The sequence below is a fragment of the Pavona decussata genome, unplaced genomic scaffold, assembly GCF_977016875.1.
Source record: "Pavona decussata unplaced genomic scaffold, jaPavDecu1.1 SCAFFOLD_156, whole genome shotgun sequence".
In the NCBI taxonomy this organism is placed as follows: Eukaryota; Metazoa; Cnidaria; class Anthozoa; order Scleractinia; family Agariciidae; genus Pavona; species Pavona decussata.
In genome coordinates this window covers 3,217,501-3,239,643 of record NW_028145568.1, presented here as the reverse complement: position 1 = coordinate 3,239,643, position 22,143 = coordinate 3,217,501, and the positions used below count along the sequence as shown (strand labels likewise).

Sequence of the window (22,143 nt, the reverse complement as noted above, 5' to 3'; positions counted from 1 at the left end):
GCCAGTTTTTGGGCAAGAACATTCGTTGACGAAGAAAAATTTCTTTTGTGTCCATCGCTGTAAGGGATCGTTCTGCAGGGAAAATATTATACCTTGCCAGGAGCCCGTAATGGGCTCCTGACCTTGCTAATGATAAATCATCGGGGGAGACGTGTACCCTTATACATAAGCAAGCAAACTTCGTCACTTAAAAAGCTTTCGAAAAAATCATGCTCATTTGCAAATAAATATGTCGTGGTCAGAACAGAAATTTGTTAGGGAAGCCTGTCAATAGTTTACATCCTTTTATTGTTTTTCCTATCTCCCCATAACGGCTACCTCTCCACAACGGCCACCTTGGGGACAAAAGAAAGTGGCCGTTGTGGAGAGGTGGCCGTTATGGGGAAGTAGTGGTGTAATATGACTTCATTTTCTTTCGGGAAGTACATGTTTATTGTGCCAAGTTCATGCTTACCGTAATCTATAATGGCAATCAAATCTTAAATAATATACACTGGACGAAAAAATGGATTTAGTCCAAATTGGCACTTAGTAAATTTAAGCAAATTTGGTAAAAAGATAGAGCAAACTAGTGGCAAAGGTGGTAAAGGCCGCATTTGCATATGAATTTGCTACCCCGTGCAAAACCTATAGCAAATGCGGCATTTACCATCATTGCTACTTGTTTGCTATATCTCTTTACCAAATTTGCTTAAATTTGCTAAGTGCAAAGTTGGACCAAATCCATTTTTTCGTCCAGTGATATATAAAGATAAAATACACAATAAAACGTAAATAATGTTTTCAATAAAAAGGTTAACAAGACGAAACGAGCAAGGTTCGCAGCATTCGTGATTGTAGGCAATTTATGCTTACTGCAGCATATAAATGGAACACAATCAAATACGTATATCATTAAAATGGATACAGAAACGTAATATCGATTACTGCATCAGTTTACAAAAAAAAAAGGTTTTACAAAATAGTACTGTACTGGCCGTTGTCGAGAGGTTATTTTGGCAGTTGGGGACGCACTTTAGTGACCGTTGCCGTTATAGAGAGGTGGCCGTTGTAGAGAGGTTTAAACAAGAACTAAAAAAAAACCAAGGTTTAAACAAGACAAAAAAAAAGTGGCCGTTGTAGGGAGGTGGCCGTTAGTGGAGGTTCGACTGTAGTCAGTCATGGCTTGGCGTCATGTGTTGAAATATTAAATTATTATTATTATTTTTTAATTGAGGTTTCGAATTGAAAAAACTTAAGTATATAAGAATAAGTAGATTGAAATATGCAATATTTTTCGCATACCTTTTTCATTGTGGCAATCAACATGCTTCTCACAAATGTATCCAACCATTGCACTGGGGACTGTATTACAGCGTATATCATCATATCGAAATGTTTTGTCCTTGAAGAACATTTTAGCACACTCACCATCACCGTCGGGCTTACTGCTACTGGCCCAGGGATCTTTATAAGGCACAACCACAGTACTGTTATCGCTTATCCATGTCCACTTCTCAGACCTTTTTCTCAAGCCAATAAAATATTCAATACTCGGGTACCTTTTCGGTTCAAGTTTCTCCTTCAAAAAATTTAATTCATTTTTATCCTCAATAGAAACAAGCTGACCATTGTTCAGTGAGCACAAATACAAGCTCTCATTCCAATTTGTTTTATGTTGTCCACTGGATGGTTTATGGACAGTGTAACTTGAACAGCCGGATTCAAATGTTTGACCTTAAATGAAATAAAATAAAACAAAGCGTAAGTAAATATAAAAGTAATGGTTATGGTATTTATATACCGCATTTTCTATATACATATTCAAATGCGGTTTTCATTACTTCAGTGCAAGGGTGAGATCGGACATCAGCAGCGCTGTTGGAAGAGCAATCAGACCATTAGCGACCTCATCCAACCCACCCAACCCGGCCATGAATCATGTAATAGCACAAAGACCAGACCAGCACACCGGGAACTCCACGTCCTACTCTTCGTGGTAAGTGTGAGGGTTCTTTAACGTCCCACAGGGTTACGAACATTGAAGTGCTGAAACATGGCAGCAATGAGATGTGTTTCACAAATACAATGCGATATTTATTTTATAACAATTAAGTAATAAAGACTATACAAAATAACTATTTACAATAATATAACCGACTTGATCATTAATGATTTGCATGATAATTTCAAAATTCAAGGCTCCGGTAATAACTTTTTAGCGAATTAAACCTCTTTTCATCGTTTTTTATATCTGTTTGTCACAACATGCTCTTCCAAAATCGACCTTTTGTTTTAGCCATTAGTTGAAAATAAAATTCTTCCGTCAATCTTATGACGTCGTTTTGTCAGCCAGCCCTGTTTGAACTGAATTGGATAAAATACACAAACGTTTTCTCGAAACTGCAGCTTCAGGAGCTTTGCTTTTTAGAACAAGTTTTATTTTCTCGAGTAAGCGACAAATAAAGCTAAATTTTCCTTGAAAATGACCCCATCATTAAACTGGCAAGCCAGTTTTCGGACAAGAACACGCTTTGAGAAAAAACGTTCACGAAAAAAATTTCTCTTGAGCCCAATAGGGGAAATATTGTACCTTGTCAATGATAAATCATCGCGGGAGACGTGTACACCCCTTTAATACCTACGAGCAACTAAAGTTCGTCAATCAAAACGTTTTCAAAAGCATCATCAAACTCGTTTGCAAATAAATTTGTCCTGGTCAGAAAGCAAACGTCTTCGGGGAAGTCTGTCAGTAGATTACACGAGCAAAGATAAATCCTCGCGTGAAACGTGTCCACTCTTCTTTACTCATGACCACGAAGTAAAAATTATAAAAAAAAAGTTGACAAGAAGAACCAGAGCTTTTTCTCAAGCCAATAAATATTCAATACTCGGGTACCTTTTCCGTTCAAGTTTCTCCTCTAAAAAATTCAATTCCTTTTCATCCTCAATAGAAACAAGCTGGCTATTATTCAGCGAGCACAAACGAGAGCTCTCATTCCAATTTGTTTTTTTTTTTTTTCTCTTCTCTCTTTGGTGTCTACTGGACGGTTTATAAACAGTGTAACGAACAATTGGATTGAAATGTTTGACCTTAAAAAATGAATTAAACAAAGCGTAAGTCAACATCTAATAATAATAATAATAATAATAATAATAATAATAATAATAATAATAATAATAATAATAATGATGATGATGATGAATTGAATTGTAAATAGGTTTTTAATCTTGTTTTTTTTTTGTTTTTGTACTTTTAACTTGTAAATATCGATTTTGCTCGGAATATTTCAATAAAGAGATTATTATTTTTAATTTAATTAATAATAATAATAATAATAATAATAATAATAATAATAATAGTAAAACTACTATTATATATATCCATATATAGTGGACGACCTTAGACTCCTGAGTCCAAATAAGGCCACTGGTGTAGATAAGATTAGTGCAAGGATCCTCAAGATCACGGCGGCGCCAAAATAGCACCCTCCGTGCCCCTAAGTAAGTTAATGAACTGCCCATTGCGTTCAGCGGTGTTTCCCAAGAGATGACAATCCGCTAAGGGCACGCCTGCGATCGTGGCGATAGTAATAACTATCGTCCCATTTCAGTCCTTCCAGTTTTATCAAAGGTTATGGAAAAACACGTACATACTGCCTGTATGATTATTTATGTGAGCACAAACTATTGTACTGCAAGCAATCAGGTTTCCGTAGCCGGGTTCCATATTACCGAGACCCAGGCTTTTAGCCAGGATTTTTAAAGTGGGAGTCCAAATTGTATGTGGGCCGAAGGCCCACATAGCATGGTGCCGCAGGCGCCATGCTGCTAGGGGGGTCTGGGGGCATGCCCCCCAGAAAATTTTGAAAAATTGAAGCCTCTTAGACGTGATTTCCGCGATTCTGACAGCTGTAAACGTCTTTCAAGTAATATATCAAACACGAGAAGGTGTGTTTCATCAGATATCCAAACACTGAGAAGTAGGTTGAAAAAACGAGGCGCAGCCGAGTTTTTTTAAACGACTTCGAGGTGTTTGGATATCTCATGGAACACACTTTCGAGTGTTTGATATGGCTTCTCAAATGATCACTAATTCTTGGAGAAATTCAAGGCTAAAGTTGGCAAAATTTTATGGTAATTAGGATCACATATCCAAACCACGGTCACGGTAGTGATTTTCTTTGTTTCCTCTTGATGAATTATTAATGAGTTTGAGAATTTACCTATCAAACCGCTGTTTTTCCTTGATAATTTTACCAAGCTATCCTTTCCTCAACTTACCTTGTTTAACATTGAATTATATTTGGGACAGGAACTCCAGTTGTTATGAAGAGTGATTGAAATTTGAAGTTGTCAAGCCATGATTTACACGAAAGAACAGATATGCATGGCTTTGTTGGTCGAACTGCATTTTGGTCTACAAGTGCCAGTCTCCCATATTCTCAAAAATGCAACATCTTTTATTATTTTCAGTAAAGAACTTTAATTTATGTGTTGTGTAGTCATTATTTACATTCAGACAATTGGTAGTGCAAAGCCTAAGACTTTTTCGAAGAAAACAAATCTAATCAATTACAACTGTAAGTCAGTTTAACAAACCAATATAAGGCCTAAACTGTCGAACTGCTTATGGGGCTAAATTGTGCGTTATTTGGATTTTATATTCTTCGCGTTTGACGGTCGAAAATTACTCTAGCTGCCTCGCAGCATCACTAAAACAACGCTTGAGAGCAAAAAGGAATGTAAGTTCTATTAATTTATGGACAATGTTGTGTTACATTAAGCACAGAAGTTCGTAAATGGCCGCCCAAAACAGGCCGTCGAAAATCTCCCATTTCTGAGAAGTGGCCGTCCTTTGGACGGCTGGACGGCCGCCTGGCTAAAAGCCTGCCGAGACCTTGCTTATCAGATCTCTCAACCATTACTGCTTTTGCTGACTCGGAAATTGGTACCAGCAGCAAGCTACGGGAGTCACTCACTTTTGCTTTACACGAAGTTGAAAATTGGGCTAACGCCAACAAGCTTCCTCTAAAAGAGACTAAGACGAAAGCTATGCTAGTAACTGGCAAGCGTTTGCAGGATAAGCTGACACGTGAAGATCGTGAACTCAACTTGTGCACAATAAATGGACATCTTCTGGAACAAAAAGATCAAGCGAGAGTATTGGGATTAGAATTGGACAGTGAACTCTGTTTTTCACCTCATGCTGACCAAGAATGTACGAAACTTGCCATGCGCATTGGAGCGCTCAACATTATAATTGCATGTGAATGCTGCGTGGCTTGAACGTTACAGTAAGGACAATCTTCAAAGACTTCTTCGTTTATAGAAGAGAGCTGCTAAGATTATATTGGATGCTGGGCCAATGTGTCCTTCTGTGCCGGCATTATTTAACAAGCTCTCCTGGATTCCATTTTATGAAGAAGCCAAAGTTTGTAAGTGCGTGTTGGCATACAAAAGAATATCTCATGAAGCCCCAGAGTATTTTATTAATAGATTGACTTTGAACGGGAAGGGGGTAGAAGAGGGACCCTAACTGAAATTACGAGTCGTCTTGTATCCAGCTCGCATCAAAAGCAATCAGTGTATGTACCAAGCCAACATCTTGTTTATAAATACAATGCACCTACTTTCCTTCCTGAGCCCTGGTACTCCTCAGTGTAAATCCCTCATTGCTTTACCCTGGTATGTAATTTGCTTCTTCAACAGCATGCCGGATAAAAATTCTTCATTTAAGCATTTATTTAATTATTTTCATTAGATGGTACCTTTTGATAACTGACTGCAGTTGCAGTCAGTTTCGTCTTTTGCGATCTGTTTAAAATTTTCATGAAGCTTTTAGCATTCATTGCTGGTGAGTATATTTTGAAGTTAATTTAGAGGTTGAAGTTCAGTATTAGCATCAAAGAAAAGCGAAAATAGAGCATGATCAGTTGCAAATTGGTTTTGCCTCGGTGTAAGGACCTATACAATTCACAGTTGGCGTAAAACAAAGGAAACAGAAACGACAAAACAATACAGAGAAGGAAAACAATAACCTACAACACAAAGAAAAACCTATCAGATTCTTACACCGAGGTTAACCCAGGAAATTGATAAACTTCAAATCAAGGCTGATTCTTGGATGGAAATTGTTCCCGTTACTACCAACAAATGACAATTGCAAGAACCAAAGACCACGGAGAACACTGTATTTACAAAATTAAAACTTAATAGCGCTTCTTTCAAGTTCACGATTTAAATGAGACGCCGTTCGTCCTTGAATTGTTGACCTTGAGTTATGTGTAAAACAGAAATTCGAACATAAAGTAAGTGCATACAGCCTCCTGTAGGAATTAATCGTCAGATCTCTCTGCTCGTAAAAGTTAAGAGCTAATAAAATGGAGGCTTGTGCCAAAATACTAACAGAACGCAATGCACAATCGCTTCCGTTGCAGCTGATATGCAATCGTCCAAAATGAATGCGGTTCGCTAGAGCATGAACAACATCGCAATTGTTTGTCAATTAGGCTCGTCATTTCTGATTTCATAAGACCCACAATGGCTTATTTTTCTCCTCTGCTTATCCTTGTTCGCTGGAACTATCGAAAGATTCGAAAACACCTTCGATACAAGCGAATAATGCTGCGCATAAAATTCCGATCCTACAACACAAGAAGAATATTTTTGTGTCACTTCCTTCTTCACAAGCCACTCATATGCAAATTACCTAAACACGATTATAACAGTCGTTCATAAATCTAAACCGTAATAAACGCCAAAAACGATCATTAATCGTTGCTACGTACGAAAAGAGCATTGCCCTACTTTCGCATGTCACTGTTGAGGTGATATTTTAGCGATAGGTGGTTTTAATACCAAGCCTATTCGATTAATTGTTGCTACAATATTTCAACAATATAACATTCAAAAAACAAAAGCAATCAGCAACAATAACTTACCCACTCCAGAATGCAGTAGTTCTAAAACAACTAAAATAAGCAGATGTAGTCCCCCCAGAGCCATTATCCGTTCAGCTTGAAAACCATTTAAACAATTTGGAACAAAAATATGCTGCGACTCCGCTATGGAGCCGCTTTAAAAAGGCCCGGCAACCTCGTTCCCAGGAACCTCTCTCTTCCTTCCTCGAGATCAGTATCCTATCGCACACCTAGTATACCTCCAATTTCCTTTTTGGGTTAGATCTGTTTTTCCCCTATGGTCATAAACTGAATGTACAAAAATACATCTTAATTAAATGAATTCTGTATATTTTACTGTGTCATCAGGAAGTACTATGATAATTGCTAAAGGTATTGGCTTAGAAAAGATTAATAAATGCTATTCTGACCATTTGAACTATCAGATCATTACAACTCTCAGTCTACTGTTTTCCTATCCTCTCTAGCTGTGCAACCCGTAACTGCACTTTAATACTGAATTGGCTTGGATTCTATACGTACTTTATTTTGTTTTAAATTTAAAATGACCTTTTAACAGGCTCTTTAGCAGAGTCAAATTAAGGATAAAAGGAACGTCTGAAAGGAAAAAAAAAACAATGAAGGACTAGTCACAGTCTACATTGGGTTTTTGTCAACGTTTGGATTCCTCTTCAGATTTTTATCTAATGAGAGATCACGAAATTGAGTGAAGACAGCCAAGTCTTCAGTAGTGAGAGCTCATTTCTCTTTTCGCCCTAATATGTCAAAAATCATCGATATCCGCACTGCCCTACATTGTTTGATCCAAATTTTGTTCTGGAAACCAAGGCTTCAGGGCATGAATCTTGAGATAATCTATGTCAGCGTAGACAGTTTGAAGGTTAGCTCTGTTGAATCCGCTAATTTTCGTCTCTGCAGTGTGGCTGAGGTCTGCGAAACACAGTACTTTGGTAACTTTGGTAAGGAGCAGGCATCTGCAGAACGAAAACAAAAACAAACTTGATGCATGAAGTGCATGGTTTATTTCTGTCGAGGAAATGTCAGACGAGATAATCTTCACTCATGTTATTTGTTGTTTGTCAAACACAAGTACACTATCCAGCTAGTTTCTTCCCATAAAAGGGAGTTGATAGAGAGTTTAGTAGATTGACCCACAAAAATACCATAACTCGAAAAAATCCTGTTATAATTATTTATTTAGTATTATTAGGAACCCGTCGATATCTGTCATGAGTGCGTGACATTGTTCACAGTTATTATTCAGCACATTGTAACACTTCGAAACACTACCCAATTATGATCATGGTGCACTGAATATTCGTCGTCCGCAGACAATAGATATCCTGGGTTATAATCCATCACATATTTTCGCTCGCGCGAGATTGGTCTAAACGCCTCACGTGACCGAATATTCCCCAGCTAAAACTGGAGAATATCCGATGATATTTCCCAAGTGATATTCCCCAATTTCAAAAACTTCAAGGCGCTTCAAGTTAACAATTAAAATTGATGTCAAGATGGGGAACGGTTTGCTTTTGTGACAGAAGGAGAGATAAACCTGGTGGTCGATAAAGCAGTATCAGAAAACAACATACGCTCTAAACGTTTTTGACGGTAAACTGTTCTTAAAGGAAATGTTCAAATACTCAAGCTCGTTGCTACTTGGCAGATAATAACCACAATAGCTTCCATTTGGCGCGAAAATATGCTCAGATATTTGTCCTTGGACATTATCTGCTCCTCGAAGCTCACGATTTTCCTCGAGCGACTGTTCGCTTCTCGGAACAGATAATGTCCGCGGACAAATATCTGAGCATATTTTCGCGCCAAATGGAGGCTATTGTTTATATATACGTAATTTCCTGTGTCGGGGAGAAAAATGGTAAAATAAAGATCGTCTCCAGCTTTTCTTCAATAAAACTGCGCTTTGTTAGCAATGTGCTGGATAATCCTGCTCAATCTTGCGGAATATTCACTGATTTTAGCAACTTGGCCTACTATACGGCCTCATCGGCTAAACTATATATGCAGGATAATACACCGTATTCACAAATGGCGGACACGCGCGGAAAAGACTGGCACTACGCATCAAAACGAGGCGTTTTAGGATAAACATTTCCAGCGAATGCAAGCTTCTAGAGGGTCGATAAGTGCTGAGTTTCTAAAAATTGAGTTTTTCTGATCACTTAGTCCGAACGAGTTCAAGTTCTAGTGTTTATTATATATTGGTTGGCTTCTTGTAGCAATCTCAAATGCAAACTAGACACTCACGGGAAAAAACTGAGTTAGATTGTTTGTTTCAAACCTTCGAGTGTAATGTCTACAGAAAATATGAAAAGTTGTTAGAAAGATCTTCACTCTAGCAGGAGCCACAAAGGTTTATTCAATGTATTTTTTGGAAAGGGAATTAAAAGAGGTTTCGAAGGAAAGAAAATGAATCTACAAACGGACGCAGTTCCAAAGAGGGTTGCGTGGTGATTACTACTCGGAAGTTCCGATCACAAAAGCTACAAAAACCGACTCCTACTATTGTGAACAGTTCTAATGCCTAAAAAACGAAAACAAAAGGAGGTGGAGGGAAGCTACTGAAAGAAAAGTTTAACTAAGGAAGCAATATGTGAGCGAAGACTTAAATATTTCGGTACATTTTAGGCGCTTTTCCCCCGAATTAAAAAAAGATATCGTGCATCGCAAGATTGGCCAAGATTCCTGCAAGTCATTGAAAATGTGGCAGTTACAAAAGTCAAGAGGAACTACTGGAAGTAAGGTATCAATTTTAAGAAAACGATCCTGCAAGGAAATTCAGGAATGTCACTCTCAAATGCGTTATATTGTAACTGCATTACAAAGAATGGCAAGTTAAGGAACCCAGTGTAAAGCGAAATACGATAATCTAATTCTGACAAATTACCTAATTAAGTATGCAAACCTTTTATGATTTCAACCAAAATGCCGGTTAAAAAGCCACAATGCTGTGTTCTCTAGTCCCTGGCCTGTTTCACGGAATACAGTTTTCTCATTCAGGCAAGAAATGTTCCCTTCTGAGCTTGTTCCATTATTAAACAGTTGGATTTTGATGACTTGATTGATTTAACAAATTATGAATTTTTAGCGGACTGCATTCTCTGCTTGTTGTTTACAGTACGGCTACAATATCAATGGATCGCAACAGAGCAGTCTTGGTTCACCTGTTGCTTCTTTTTAAATTATTCGTCCAGTCGTTTCTTTCCACATCCTTCACGTCTTTTCGTTGTCGTCTTCGTCTTTTTTTTCTTGGTATTATAGCGGTTTAGACAAATGGTTGTAGTCTCTCTTGCGCTCGGAAAGTCCGATACGAAGCTGATCACGCAACTCTCGTTAGAAATGCATCCTTTTGTATGTTCATTTTGTTTCTTTCAAGACCTATCTTACCTTTGGATTCCGAGAGACATACCAAACAAACTTCTGTATCATCTCTATCCATCTGCGCTCGAAAGTTGAATCCTTCGGAAACAAAAACTCTAACCGATTTGTTTCCGTGATCGTCTATTTTGCATTTGGGATTGCTACAAGAAACGAACCAAGAAACACTAGACCTCTCTCGTTCGGAATAAAACCAGCGATCTGAAAAACTTGCTGTTTAAGAGCTTATCAGCTAAATATTCTCTCTGTGAGCTTGTACTCGCAGGCAAATTATTTTCTGTTTATCCTAAAACGCCTATCCTAATCACTTCTTTTTCAGGTCCGGAAGATGCGCTATCAGATTCTTCAGAATTACCAGCATTAACGTGATGGGCGTGTAGCATCCAAACTCTCTCCTTACACCACCAAATCTTTGCAAAATGTGACCTTACGTTGCTCAAGCTGAATATGAACAACTGCATAAACATGATCTTTTCTTTCGTCGTTTCCCATCGAGTTAAAAAGATTCAATTCCTTTTCAATTTCATCCTCAATAGACACAAGTTGGCTATTGTTCAGCGAGCACAAATCCGAGCTTTCACTCCAATGTTCTCCGTTGTGTATGAACAGTGTAACTGGAGCAATTGGATTCAAATGTTTGATCTTAAATGAAACAAAACAAAGCGTCAACATCTAAAACTATAATATATCCATGTTACACTGAAGCTCGATGTATTTTCGAACCTGAACGGGAAGGAGTTGGGGGGAGGGGGGTTATTTCAAATGATGGATTATCTTGTATCTCACATTTAACAAGATCAAGGCAACTATACTGATCATAAAAAACGATGTGATTTTCGTCTTTTCAAAATTATGTAATAGTGAATTTAATGAAAGAAAACCTATTTATAAAAAAAAACTAATTGTTTTGATTTTAAAGAATTTGCACCATTATTTAACACAATAAAAAGCGAAAGGCCTTGATTAAGAATCAGTCCTGAGATTCGGAAATTTCACCCTATTCTTAAAAGTTTTTAGGGAGCGCTCACATGGCATTTCATTTGGAAGCGCATTTCAGATCTTAGCTGCAGTGGCTTGCAAATAAAGTCAATTGTTAACTTTTAATGTTACACTCAATGTAAGCTAGAAGATAAGAAAGAAGAAAGCCGACGTTTCACCAGCTTACACGTTTTAACATGATTGCCATTAGTGACACAGAAAGTTGTTGTTACCATACAAGGAGTCTAATCTTCAGAGATCTACCCGCGAGTCCTGCAGTGACAAAGCATACTGAAAATAAAATTTTCAATGTTCAAAAAGAGCTACACAAAAAGAGCATTGTCTTGAACATAAAACACATTTATACAATGAACTGTGTAAAACTCGTGTTTTGATTGGTCTAGAAGAGTGTGTGATTAGAGTATAGACGCACGATTGACGTCGTCGAGTGGTGTGACCGGCGCACGTGATCAGAGTCTAGAGTCCAGCCAGAGTGACTGGTCAACAGAGTTTTGCAAACTGTTTTTGCGAGTAGCGAACAAACACAGGCAAATTTTCGCAGGAAAGGAAAACTGCCCAATAAAAAAGTTGGACAAAGACGGTAGAGAGTGATCTCAACTGGGACAAAAAAGCTAGAACTTTGTTGTGACGTGAAAAGGAAGCAAATATTTGTCGAAATATGTCGCCGATAGAAATTCGGTAATGGCGAGTAATCGATTACAAATCGCAATGAAGAGACTTACATGCTGTAATATTTTGGGGTCAGGATTTCCTTCTGGAATAAAGGTTAGTCTTGAAAATATTGTTAGTGAAATTCTTTCGGATTATACTCTAATTTAGAAGATCACAATTGCATGTGTGTAGTAGTCTAAAACTGAGTTTGCTGGAAATTTTTTGACTCAGCTCAGGCAACGCGACGCTCGCTTACGAAATGTGGTGAAATGTCTTGGTTATTGTATAAAACAAATAGATTCCATTTTGCCGTGGGTCTGTACTCTGATAACGAACAGAGGACGTCAAAACGTGGTGAGAACATCAGTCACGCTACTCGCCTGCGGCTCGTAGCGTACTTCTTTGTTCTCACCACGTTTTGACGTCATCTGTGTGTTATCAGAGTACAGACGCACGGCAAAATGGAATCTATTTGTTAAATACAAACATTCCAAAAACATCTTAAAGGTATTTTACCAATCACAAAAAAAAATTGTTTTAAGATCATCTTATGTTATTAGAGAGATTTAGCATCGCGTTTACGGCAAACGGCAAACGCCAGACTGAAATTTTCTCTTTGATGAAAAACAATGAAGCTTTTTTGGTTTAAGCTTATCTCCACCCACTCGGCGACAGCTATCGAGCAAACACGAAAAAGGGAGAAGTAAGTGCGAGAAACACAAGTTTATGCGTTTTAGAACAAACAGCGGTTTGACGTTTTCCGTTTGGCGTTAGCCGTAAACGCGAAGCTAAATCTCTCTATTGCCAACTGCATTCCTTTAAGCCAACCTAAATACCGTCGAGATATGCCAACAAAAATTTCATTTTCCTTTCCACCAAGGGTGGAAGCCAAGACTTAAATCAGAAACCGCGGAGTAGAACGTATTGCGTTCGTATTGTCATGGTTGAATCCCGTTTGGGAGAGTGGAAATTTTAAGGCCTTGTCCTTAATTTAGTACTTGTCGAAGGTGGATAGTCAATCAAACAGAGTGAAAATGCAAACAACATGAGTTTGTTTGCATCGTTGACCAACGACGAAACGTACTGCTAGTTTTTCTATGCTTGCGTTATTACTCAATCTTAAATAACATTTTCAGAATACTCTGTGGCTTGTAAACTTGAGTTTCGGCAAGGGTTTACAAAACAGAGTAAAATGAGGAAAATATTTGTGCTAATAGTCTGATTTGCTTAGTTTTTCGTTGTTTAAATTGTTTGGTGGTGGCAATCTTCCAATTCATGGCGCCATTGAACTCCGTTTTGAACTGACTTCGATAATTAGATTCTGTTTGTTGATTGTTTTTTTTTTTTTTTGCGGGATCATATTGCATATGCTAAAAACAAAATTCTTTTCAGTAAATCACAAGGGTGCTAACAATATTTGATCAATAAGAAGCCCGTTCAGGGGAGTTTAGAATTCCTTCTTGGATGAAAGTGCGTTTATTTGCAAATGACTAACCCGCCTTCGTGTCATATCGTAACAACGCGAAAATTCAAAAGAACACCCTGGTAAGCATTCTTCCAGGTGACTCATTCAGGTAAATTACCATCACGAAATAGATATCATTTTGAAAAATCTTCAGGGGACATAAGAGTATCTCTTACTTAAAAGGTTATTAACACCAAAGAAATAATCCAACAGCTGAAAATAAGTCATTACGTTTTATAAAAAAAAGATAATAAATTTGTATTTGCCCATGTTCTATATGTATATAGTCACATGCGCATTGCATCAAATACTATTAAGACGTAAAAACTATTAAAACTAAACATCACATCTGTTAAAAAAGGTGAACTAAAAATATCAGTAACTTTGTGACATCACAACAAATGCATTAGGAGTTAGACCTGACTAGACCATCGGCGACAGCAGCGTACACGACTCTGTGTTATCTTTGTAAGGTCATTCCAACTTATTCCTAAGCTTTTTCCACGGTGTTTACACATCCAGGTGTTTCTAGGCCTCCTTGTCTTTCTTCCGGGTGATGTTGTTTCTCGGCTTGCTAGTGATTTTTTCTTACACCTATTATTTGGGTTAATCAGACATTATAGACAAAATTTTCACCTGAATAATTTTATCTGTATTTATACTGTTCATTTTAAAAGCATTTGATCGTAATTGAAATGTTCTTAACTGACTCTCAGCTTGGGAAATTTTCTTAGTATGAACGTTGTCGTCTCATGTGACCCTTACAACAAAACCATTCTAATGTTGCATTTATTCATAATTGTATGACGCCAATAGAGCTACTGATCAGTAACATGCAAGCCATCAAGTTTTTCTAGTTTATCCTCTCAATTTGGATTAATATAGTTGCACATCGTTTTCCATCTCGATGTTGTGCTTATCATTTAAATCTTTGATAGATAAAAAGTAAATCAACACTTTAAGGTAACAGATTTGTGGATTTTTTTAACATCATTTGCCATAATTACAGCACTTACTATATTTACAATATATGCTTACTGTACTTGCAGTTCTAACAATTACACTACTCACAAGACTTTTTATAAAATAGCTACATTACTTGCAATGCTAACAATATTTGCATTGTTTACAATACTGACAAACGAGATACAAAATGACTACGGTGTATACGAAAATACAAAGTTACAATTCAAAGAGTCCTGATACACTGTATAGTTATGCGCGGAGAGTTAATCAAACAAACAAAAACAAAAACGCTTGTCCGTTTGTTTAACATCACTTCTGGCCGGAGCACAATTAGGCTGACACATTCACGTATTCGTGCATAGCCCTTTGGTTGACATATGTGGGTGTCTCACTGCAATCAGCACTGGTTCTGTTTTCTTGTTCAGATGGCACAAGATGCTCGTAGCAACTGCCTGCTGACGTCTGAGAAATAAGAAGGTAAGCTACTTTATCATTCGATCAATCAATCAATGAATTAATCAATCAATCATTCAATCAATCAATCAACCAACCAACCAACCAACCAGTCATTCAATCAATCAATCAATCAATCAATCAATCAATCAATCAATCAATCAATCAATCAATCAATCAATCAATCAATCAATTAATCAATCAATCATTCAATCAACCAACCAACCAACCAACCAACCAGTCAGTCAGTCAGTCAGTCAGTCAATCAATCAATCAATCAATCAATCAATCAATCAATCAATCAATCAATCAACCAACCAACCAACGAACCAATCAATCAATCAATCAATCAATCAATCAATCAACTAGGCAATTGGTAAGTCAGCGAGTCGCAAAGACCACGAGCAAGCAAATCAGCCAACATTCAGTCAGTCAGTCAGTCAGTCAGTCAGTCAGTCAGTCGGCCTTTCCATTCAGTTATGATATTGTCAATTAATCTCCAAAGAGCAATTTCAATCTATTTCCACTCTTTTATGGGCTAGGTAAGAGAACAAGGTGGCATCGATCGCGGAAACACAAATCAGGCTCACGCATATCTAGTTCAGGAATAATTATTTAGCAGTAAGCTTGTATCTCCCTGGCTTAAGTCTAGTGATATTGAACTTACAATTGTATGTGGATTGAGCACGGCATATCCACCCTCTGGTATGCAAGGTTGCGCAGTTAATTGGAGAGTAGCTCCATTACCACTATCTCCTGCTTCAACTGACAAACCAAGCTGTCTTGCTGCATTCCCTGGATTGAGTAATGAGACATTCTCACGTGGTTCTTCAAGCTGATTGCTATCAAGTGTAGAAAATACATATAAGTTATGAAAAACGAGCGTTACCTGCTATCTGCAGAGAAACGATTGAAGCAATAACCAGATAAAATCTTAATCAAGACTTCAAGCACCTGAACTGCCTTTAAAAACTAAAATACGTTAAAGGTTCTGTTGAGTATAATAAAAGCCAACGACTGCCTAAATTTCTATCTCGCTGTAAAGCGTACACGCATGGGGCGTATGTCCTCCATCCCGTGAGTAACAATAACAACAACAACAACAACAACAACAACAGAAAAAATACTTACGAAGCCGTTGTATGAGGCCTTTCAACACCTGAAATTGCGATAAAAAATATATATTTTTTTAAATTGAGGCTCTGCTGGCACATGGCGAGTACGATGGTTAAGTCTGACGCATAATAGAATTAAATGAGTCACAATGTATGTGCGACCTTGTAATAGTAAGAGCTTTATGTACTGCAAAGTATTTTCCTATTTAATTGTAGACTTCCTTGAGAATCCGCGGGGACTGGAACGCAAGATATTCGAGGGGCGAGTCGCCCCCTCCCCCCCCCCCCCATCCTCCCCCCACACACCCAGAAATGTTGCCTTCTTTCCCGCGGATTCTCGAGCAAAAATTAATTCGTAAAAAAAATGTGTTACATGCATGGATACACCTTCCTTCGAAAACGTTCCAAAAACGGATATTTTTATGGTAAGACATTAGTTGTACCTGGCAATAACTCCGAAAGTGTAAATAAGTATGACGTGAAACGATCCTCGTTCCAAAACATTGCCAGTACTTGGATTTCACCAAAGAAATTTCCAGTTTTTTCATAAGGAGATTTAAAAAAAAGCTATCGATTTGATATTAAATCAGAACGAATCATTCGTTGGTCAAGATGATCGCACATTTATCAAAAGTAAGAAGATCACCTTTTCCGCGTCGTTTCTTGTGCCTTAGCAGGAAAATTACAGCAAGAGCGATCAATGCAATAAATAACACTGCTGCTAGGGAAGCCGCAGCAATAAATGCTGTGAAGAAATTTTTGTCTTCCTTCAATATATGTTTGCTTGGCACTGTAGGAAGTGTCGTAGAATCTGCAAAAACAACAACAACAACAACAACAGAAATAAATGATCTGAATGACGTAACAGGCGGGGTCAACAATACAAAAAAGCGTGACCGTCTTGGACATGGTCCGTCGCGCGAGCGGGCGCCGTCTTCTAGCGAATGACGTGTAGCCGGAAAAGGTGGCAATTAATGGAGAGTAAAGGCCAGTTTACACCTTACGATTTGTCTGCCCCTTATTATCGGAACGCGAACCGTACGTGTTTTTGACCCTCGATTTACAACCGATTTGTAAAACGTGAATCGGGCCGATTTTCATTCCACGAATCGGTCGTAAATCGGGCTTCAAATTACATGTGTACGATTAGCGCTCTCTTACAGTCGGAACGGGTCCACCAGTCGTAGCGTGTAAACCGGTTTTTTTCTGAGACTACAAAAAGAGTCTCACGCTTTCTATGCTTCCTGCATTATCAACGCGCACTGGTTTGCAATCTTGGCGAAAGTAATCAGTGAGTATTAAAAACATACCTAATGTAAGAATTTCACTTTGTATTTTCAAATGTGGCGTAGTTTGGAATTCTCACTACCCTAGACAGAACCTTGTTTTCATTAGCGTGCACTTTTGTCGAGTATTTACCAAGGGCTACCTTCAACGACTACCACTAGACAGTGAACTGCATTTTTTTTACATGTGAGAACTGTTAAATTGAATTGTATGATTTTGAATGAATGAATTGAATTGAATTGAATGATTTATTTTTGAATGATTGATGATAACGTGTATGAGCTAATAAAATAAGTTTGTGCATCATCTACGTCCACGAGCTAACCTGCAGTTGAGGGTGCTCCGGTACTCTTTTTTAGTTCGGTGATGGTACTTCTTGTTGGTGCTGTGGTTATTGGCGGTGGATATTGAAACGCACAAGTTCCTTCGCAATTTTCTGTGGGGTGAATGCTATGTCTTCAGTTCTCTTCAGAAAAGCATGTGTTAGGTACGCAACATTATTGTTATTTCAGTATACCTGTAAATTAACGACAGACGTTGTAGGTCTCGGTCGCTAAAAATCTTTCTTTTTTTTTTCTTTTCTTTTGCTGTTATAAGAAAGTTTCTTTTGAGCTGGGGCTCAACGTTGTTAATTCTTTTCATAAATAAATAAATAAATAAATAAATAAATAAATAAATAAATAAATAAATAGGAATACTAGGAATGCTCAGTCCTTCCGCTTGCCACTGTGCAGAACGAACACGAGGAAGTTTTCAATTTACTTTCAAGGTCCAAACTTTTATAATTCGCTAAATTCTGACATAACTAGTTCTCCCTCCACCGCTTCTTTTAAAAAAAGCTTAAAGATTTTCTTCTCTCTAGGTATTAACTTCTGTAAGGCTGTATTTCTCAACTAACTTACTTAATATGTGTGTGCGTGTGTGTGTGTACGTGTGCGCGGTCAAAGTTAATTATCATAAGTCCATATTGTAATTCTAATATAAGATAGCTATTTTTTAAAAGTGAGGAAGCCTCACTTTATAAGCCTCGTGGTTTCTTTCAGGTTTTCTCGCCATTTATTTTCTTTCGTCAATTTGCTTCATTTTTTTTTTCATCTGTAATTGTTGAATGTGGCAAAATAAATAAATAAATAAATAAATAAATAAATAAATAAATAAATAAATAAATAGTTTATTTAACTGTCAGTACATTTAGCGCGGAACAATAACATGAGAACACTTTCCAGATCGAAAAGGAATTTGGAAGGGAAAACCTCCTGAAGCAAAGGAAAAGAACCAACAGCAAACTTTTGCAGTAAAGCACCACGAAAGCAACTAAAAAACAGCTTCGTTGCCGATATATTCGTTGCAAAAATGAGTGAAAGTTTGTACTACGGTATACGTACATTTTATTCATTCCCACGTTCTTTTTCAAGACATTCGCCGTGAGTAACGTGAATAGGCCACTTCCGAGTTGCTGTGAACCTCACTATGAAAGCTAAGTGCAAAACGTTTCATATGAAAATTAGTTTTGTTTGCATATGAATGAAAACTAATTTTCATAACAAAATCTTTGCACTTAGCCTCGCTTTCATAATGAGGTTCAAAGCAACTCGGAAATGGACTATTGGTCAAAATCAGCGGGTGGTGTTTTTCGCGCGCTCTGATTGGCTGCTCAAACTTCAGATAAATTATTGATGTTAAAAAAAAAATGAAAAATAGAAAATAAAGTTCTTAAATAAACTGACTTCAGACTTGGGTAAACGTTGTTAAAATTCAGTTGCCTTTTCTTAGGCTCGCTGTTCCCACAAAAAATTCTTTCTTAAAAAAATGAGACATGAAGTCTTGAATAAAATCAAGAAATAAATATATTTTTTGGCCAAATGTACTTGCAAGGATGATTTAGTTACCCAGTTCAGGTTATATAAAGCAAATTCGTTGTGTTTACTGCGTTGTTCGTGAAAACAACCATAGGCAATCATTTTCTCTGACTGTTTTTCAACAGTTCTTCAATGACCATAAAGTAGCATCGTAAAGTTAACATTATTTTTTTTTCTTTACCTTCATATCATGTCAAAAAACTAGGTACAGCAACCTGTGAAGTTCAGTCGAACTTCAAACAGCATGGAAATGTACAACTTCAAACAACATGGACGAAATGTTACAATATCGTCGATATTCTCTGAAACTTTGAACTGCGTTGTTTTTGACTTTACAGAAAACGGGAAAGGTTTTCGACCAGTGACACCTGTCGTTTCTATACGAGTTAAATTGGGAATACACACGATTCAGACAACACGACTATGCGAGTAGATGGCAAACACAAATTGGCAGTGTGCATGTATAGACCTCGAAAAAACGGTTTGTCAGGATGTGCCTAACAGCAGGTTTGTATAAACCCACTTGTATATGTAATACAATTAGGTTGCAGTGTACCTTTTGGAGTGAAAATGTGGAAAGGTCGACGAGAATTTCCCACGGTCCTTTCTCGGTCTGTTCCCGACCGATAAAAACGAAAGACCTGTGTATTAAAAAACGCGAGTGAATTTTCCCTTTTCCATGGGGTTATAAATGCACAAATTCCTCATTACCTCTTACGCCAGATTGTGGAAATAGGTACCAAGCAAATAGGACATTTCCGAGTTGTTTTGAAAGCCAGGTTAAGTGCAAAACTCTTCAAATGAAAATTAGTTTTAAATGAAATAAATGTGATGGTATATTTCCAGCCTGGTGAATGAACGAGAATGATGTATTATTTATTCTAGAAAGTAACACAGGCATACGCGGAAAAAATGAAATCCGAGTACTCCTATCAGGAATCGAACCTAAGACCTTCCGATTACTAGTTCGGATTCTCTACCACTGAGCTACAGGAGACTCGTGAGAGCTAAGGCCATTAAACTAGGTTCATGAGATAAATATCCTACATACTTCTAGGATTTAAATATCGAACGTGTGGTAAATGAAATAAAAGTGATAGTATATTTCCAGCCTGGTGAATGAACGAGAATGATGTATTATTCTAGAAAGTGACACAGGCATACGCGGAAAAAAGAAATCCGAGTGCTCCTATAAGGAGTCGAACCTAAGACCTTCCGATTATCAGTTCGGATGCTCTACCACTGAGCTACAGGAGCTCCCACGGGTTTCCTGTAGCTCGGTGGTAGAGCATCCGAACTAGTAATTGGAAGGTCTTAGGTTCGACTCCTGATAGGAGCACTCGGATTTCTTTTTTCCGAGTATGCCTGTGTCACTTTCTAGAATAATACATCATTCTCAAAGTTAGCTTTGTTTACATTTAAATGAAAACGAATTTTCACAATGAAAACTATGCACAAAGCCTCGCTTTTACAGCGAGATCCAAAGCAATTCGGAAATGGCCTATTGATGTTGTATTAAGAAGGAGAGAAGAAGCGAGAACCATTGAATTCTGTCCTTCTGATGCTTCTAGGTTTTGGTGCGGATTATACGTGATGTGTTCTTAACCCCAACTAAACCGGGATTGGGAAGGGGGAAGCGAGGTGTGAATTAACACGCCCTGGATAAATATTGAATTAAATAAAAAATAAATAAATAAAACTGACTTAAATAAATGTTTATATAACCTTCACCAACCCGACCCCCCCCCCCCCCCCCCCACCCCACCAAACTAGCCACAAAAGATGAATAGAAGCCTGGCGTGCGTTTCTCCAAAACTCCCGAGAACCTTTCGGGCCCAAAAACATTACGGGGCGCTTTTCGGGGTGTTTTTCTCGGGTCCCGAGAAGTGTTTCCCGAATTGTCTCCCGATATTTTCGGGAATCTTTTCGTGTTAGAGCTGGAAAGATTATTTCAGAACACGATTTATTTATAGCACAATTTTAATTTTTTCCAGCGGAAAATTGTAACTGTATTTGTAAAATAAATTTACGTGTAAATGTTGTTCCTAAAAACAGATTTCAGCGCAGATACTACTGAGCTAACTGGTTCACAACGTGAAGACTGTTTGGTTTCTATTTTAATCTTGACCTGTCAAATTCACCGTTGTTGCAATTCGTCAATGTTTCCATATATCTGTCAAACCGTCAAGACTTGTCAAAGTTTCCATGATACTATTGGCTACTCGTCTGAATGAACTGAAAACGTTGCTCGCAAATCCCCCCAAAATAAAAACAAGTCAAGGGATGTTTTGTTTTTGAGCAAGTTTTAGCGTCCTCGGACACCGCATTACCATGAACTCGAAATTTCGAGGTGGAGGCTGATCGTTATATAAGAAATAAGTTGTACTGCAAGAAAATGGCTTATCACATTTGCAGCTTAGCGTTGTCCGATGAAAGTTTTCCAGAATCAGACAAGGTGGGTATCTTTCATGTTTTTTTAGTTGTTGTTTTTGATTTTCTTTTACGAAGTTGCTGTACAACCTGTTTGGCGAATACTTTTTCGACATTACCTAAGGATGAAATAATAAATTAAGAGATACCTAAGTCTAGGTATAAGTCACTGAGGATAAATTTCAGTAGCCTGAGTGTCTTTTATGCTAGCGCTTACTTAAGGCCGGTTTACACATGCGATTTTTGATGCATTTTTTGTCGCGATTTTCATAGGCTTTTAAAAGAACTAGAAATGCACGACCGAGAACATTACAAGAACTATTTGAGAATGGATCTAGAAACGCTTGAGGAGCTGGTATCTAAATTAGAGCCCCTACTAAAGAAGAAAGATACGAGAATGTTTATACTCTTGTGACGTTGTTTTATATTAAAAGGCATTCATATTTTGGCCACAGCTCAATTAGAGTCTCTTCCTCTTTATAAGACCACTGATGGTTCTTTTTTCTTTTTTTTTAGGTTGTTTGATCTTTTTGTTTTCTTCCGAGATCGCAATATGCATGGCCGTGTTTGCTGGAACAAAATGGCGCGCAGCAGGTACCAAGCAAACTGTGGGG

General features: G+C 37.7%; 1 protein-coding gene and 1 non-coding gene across 6 annotated transcripts in view; both read right to left on the bottom strand.

The window, feature by feature from the left end:
• Positions 1-22,143, bottom strand: part of LOC146465308 (macrophage mannose receptor 1-like) — a 110,425-nt gene that overhangs the window by 11,976 nt on the left and 76,306 nt on the right. The window contains exons 4-8 of one of the 5 annotated variants that reach the window (XM_085128502.1): positions 17,566-17,676; positions 16,600-16,764; positions 15,970-15,997; positions 15,506-15,680; positions 13,634-14,847 (exon numbers count right to left, since the gene is read on the bottom strand). The exons of 2 other annotated variants lie outside the window; for them this stretch is intronic. In XM_085128502.1, coding sequence (XP_084984628.1) covers positions 14,716-14,847; positions 15,506-15,680; positions 15,970-15,997; positions 16,600-16,764; positions 17,566-17,676 — 611 coding nt within the window. In that variant the 3' untranslated portion in view covers positions 13,634-14,715. Of the gene's footprint in view, positions 1-6,919; positions 7,047-13,633; positions 14,848-15,505; positions 15,681-15,969; positions 15,998-16,599; positions 16,765-17,565; positions 17,677-22,143 lie in introns of those variants that run through there. 2 more of the 5 variants (XM_085128505.1, XM_085128506.1) reach the window with 2 other exon arrangements.
• On the bottom strand, positions 20,284-20,356 carry Trnai-gau (transfer RNA isoleucine (anticodon GAU)). The gene has a single exon. It is a non-coding gene; the product is annotated as a tRNA-Ile (tRNA).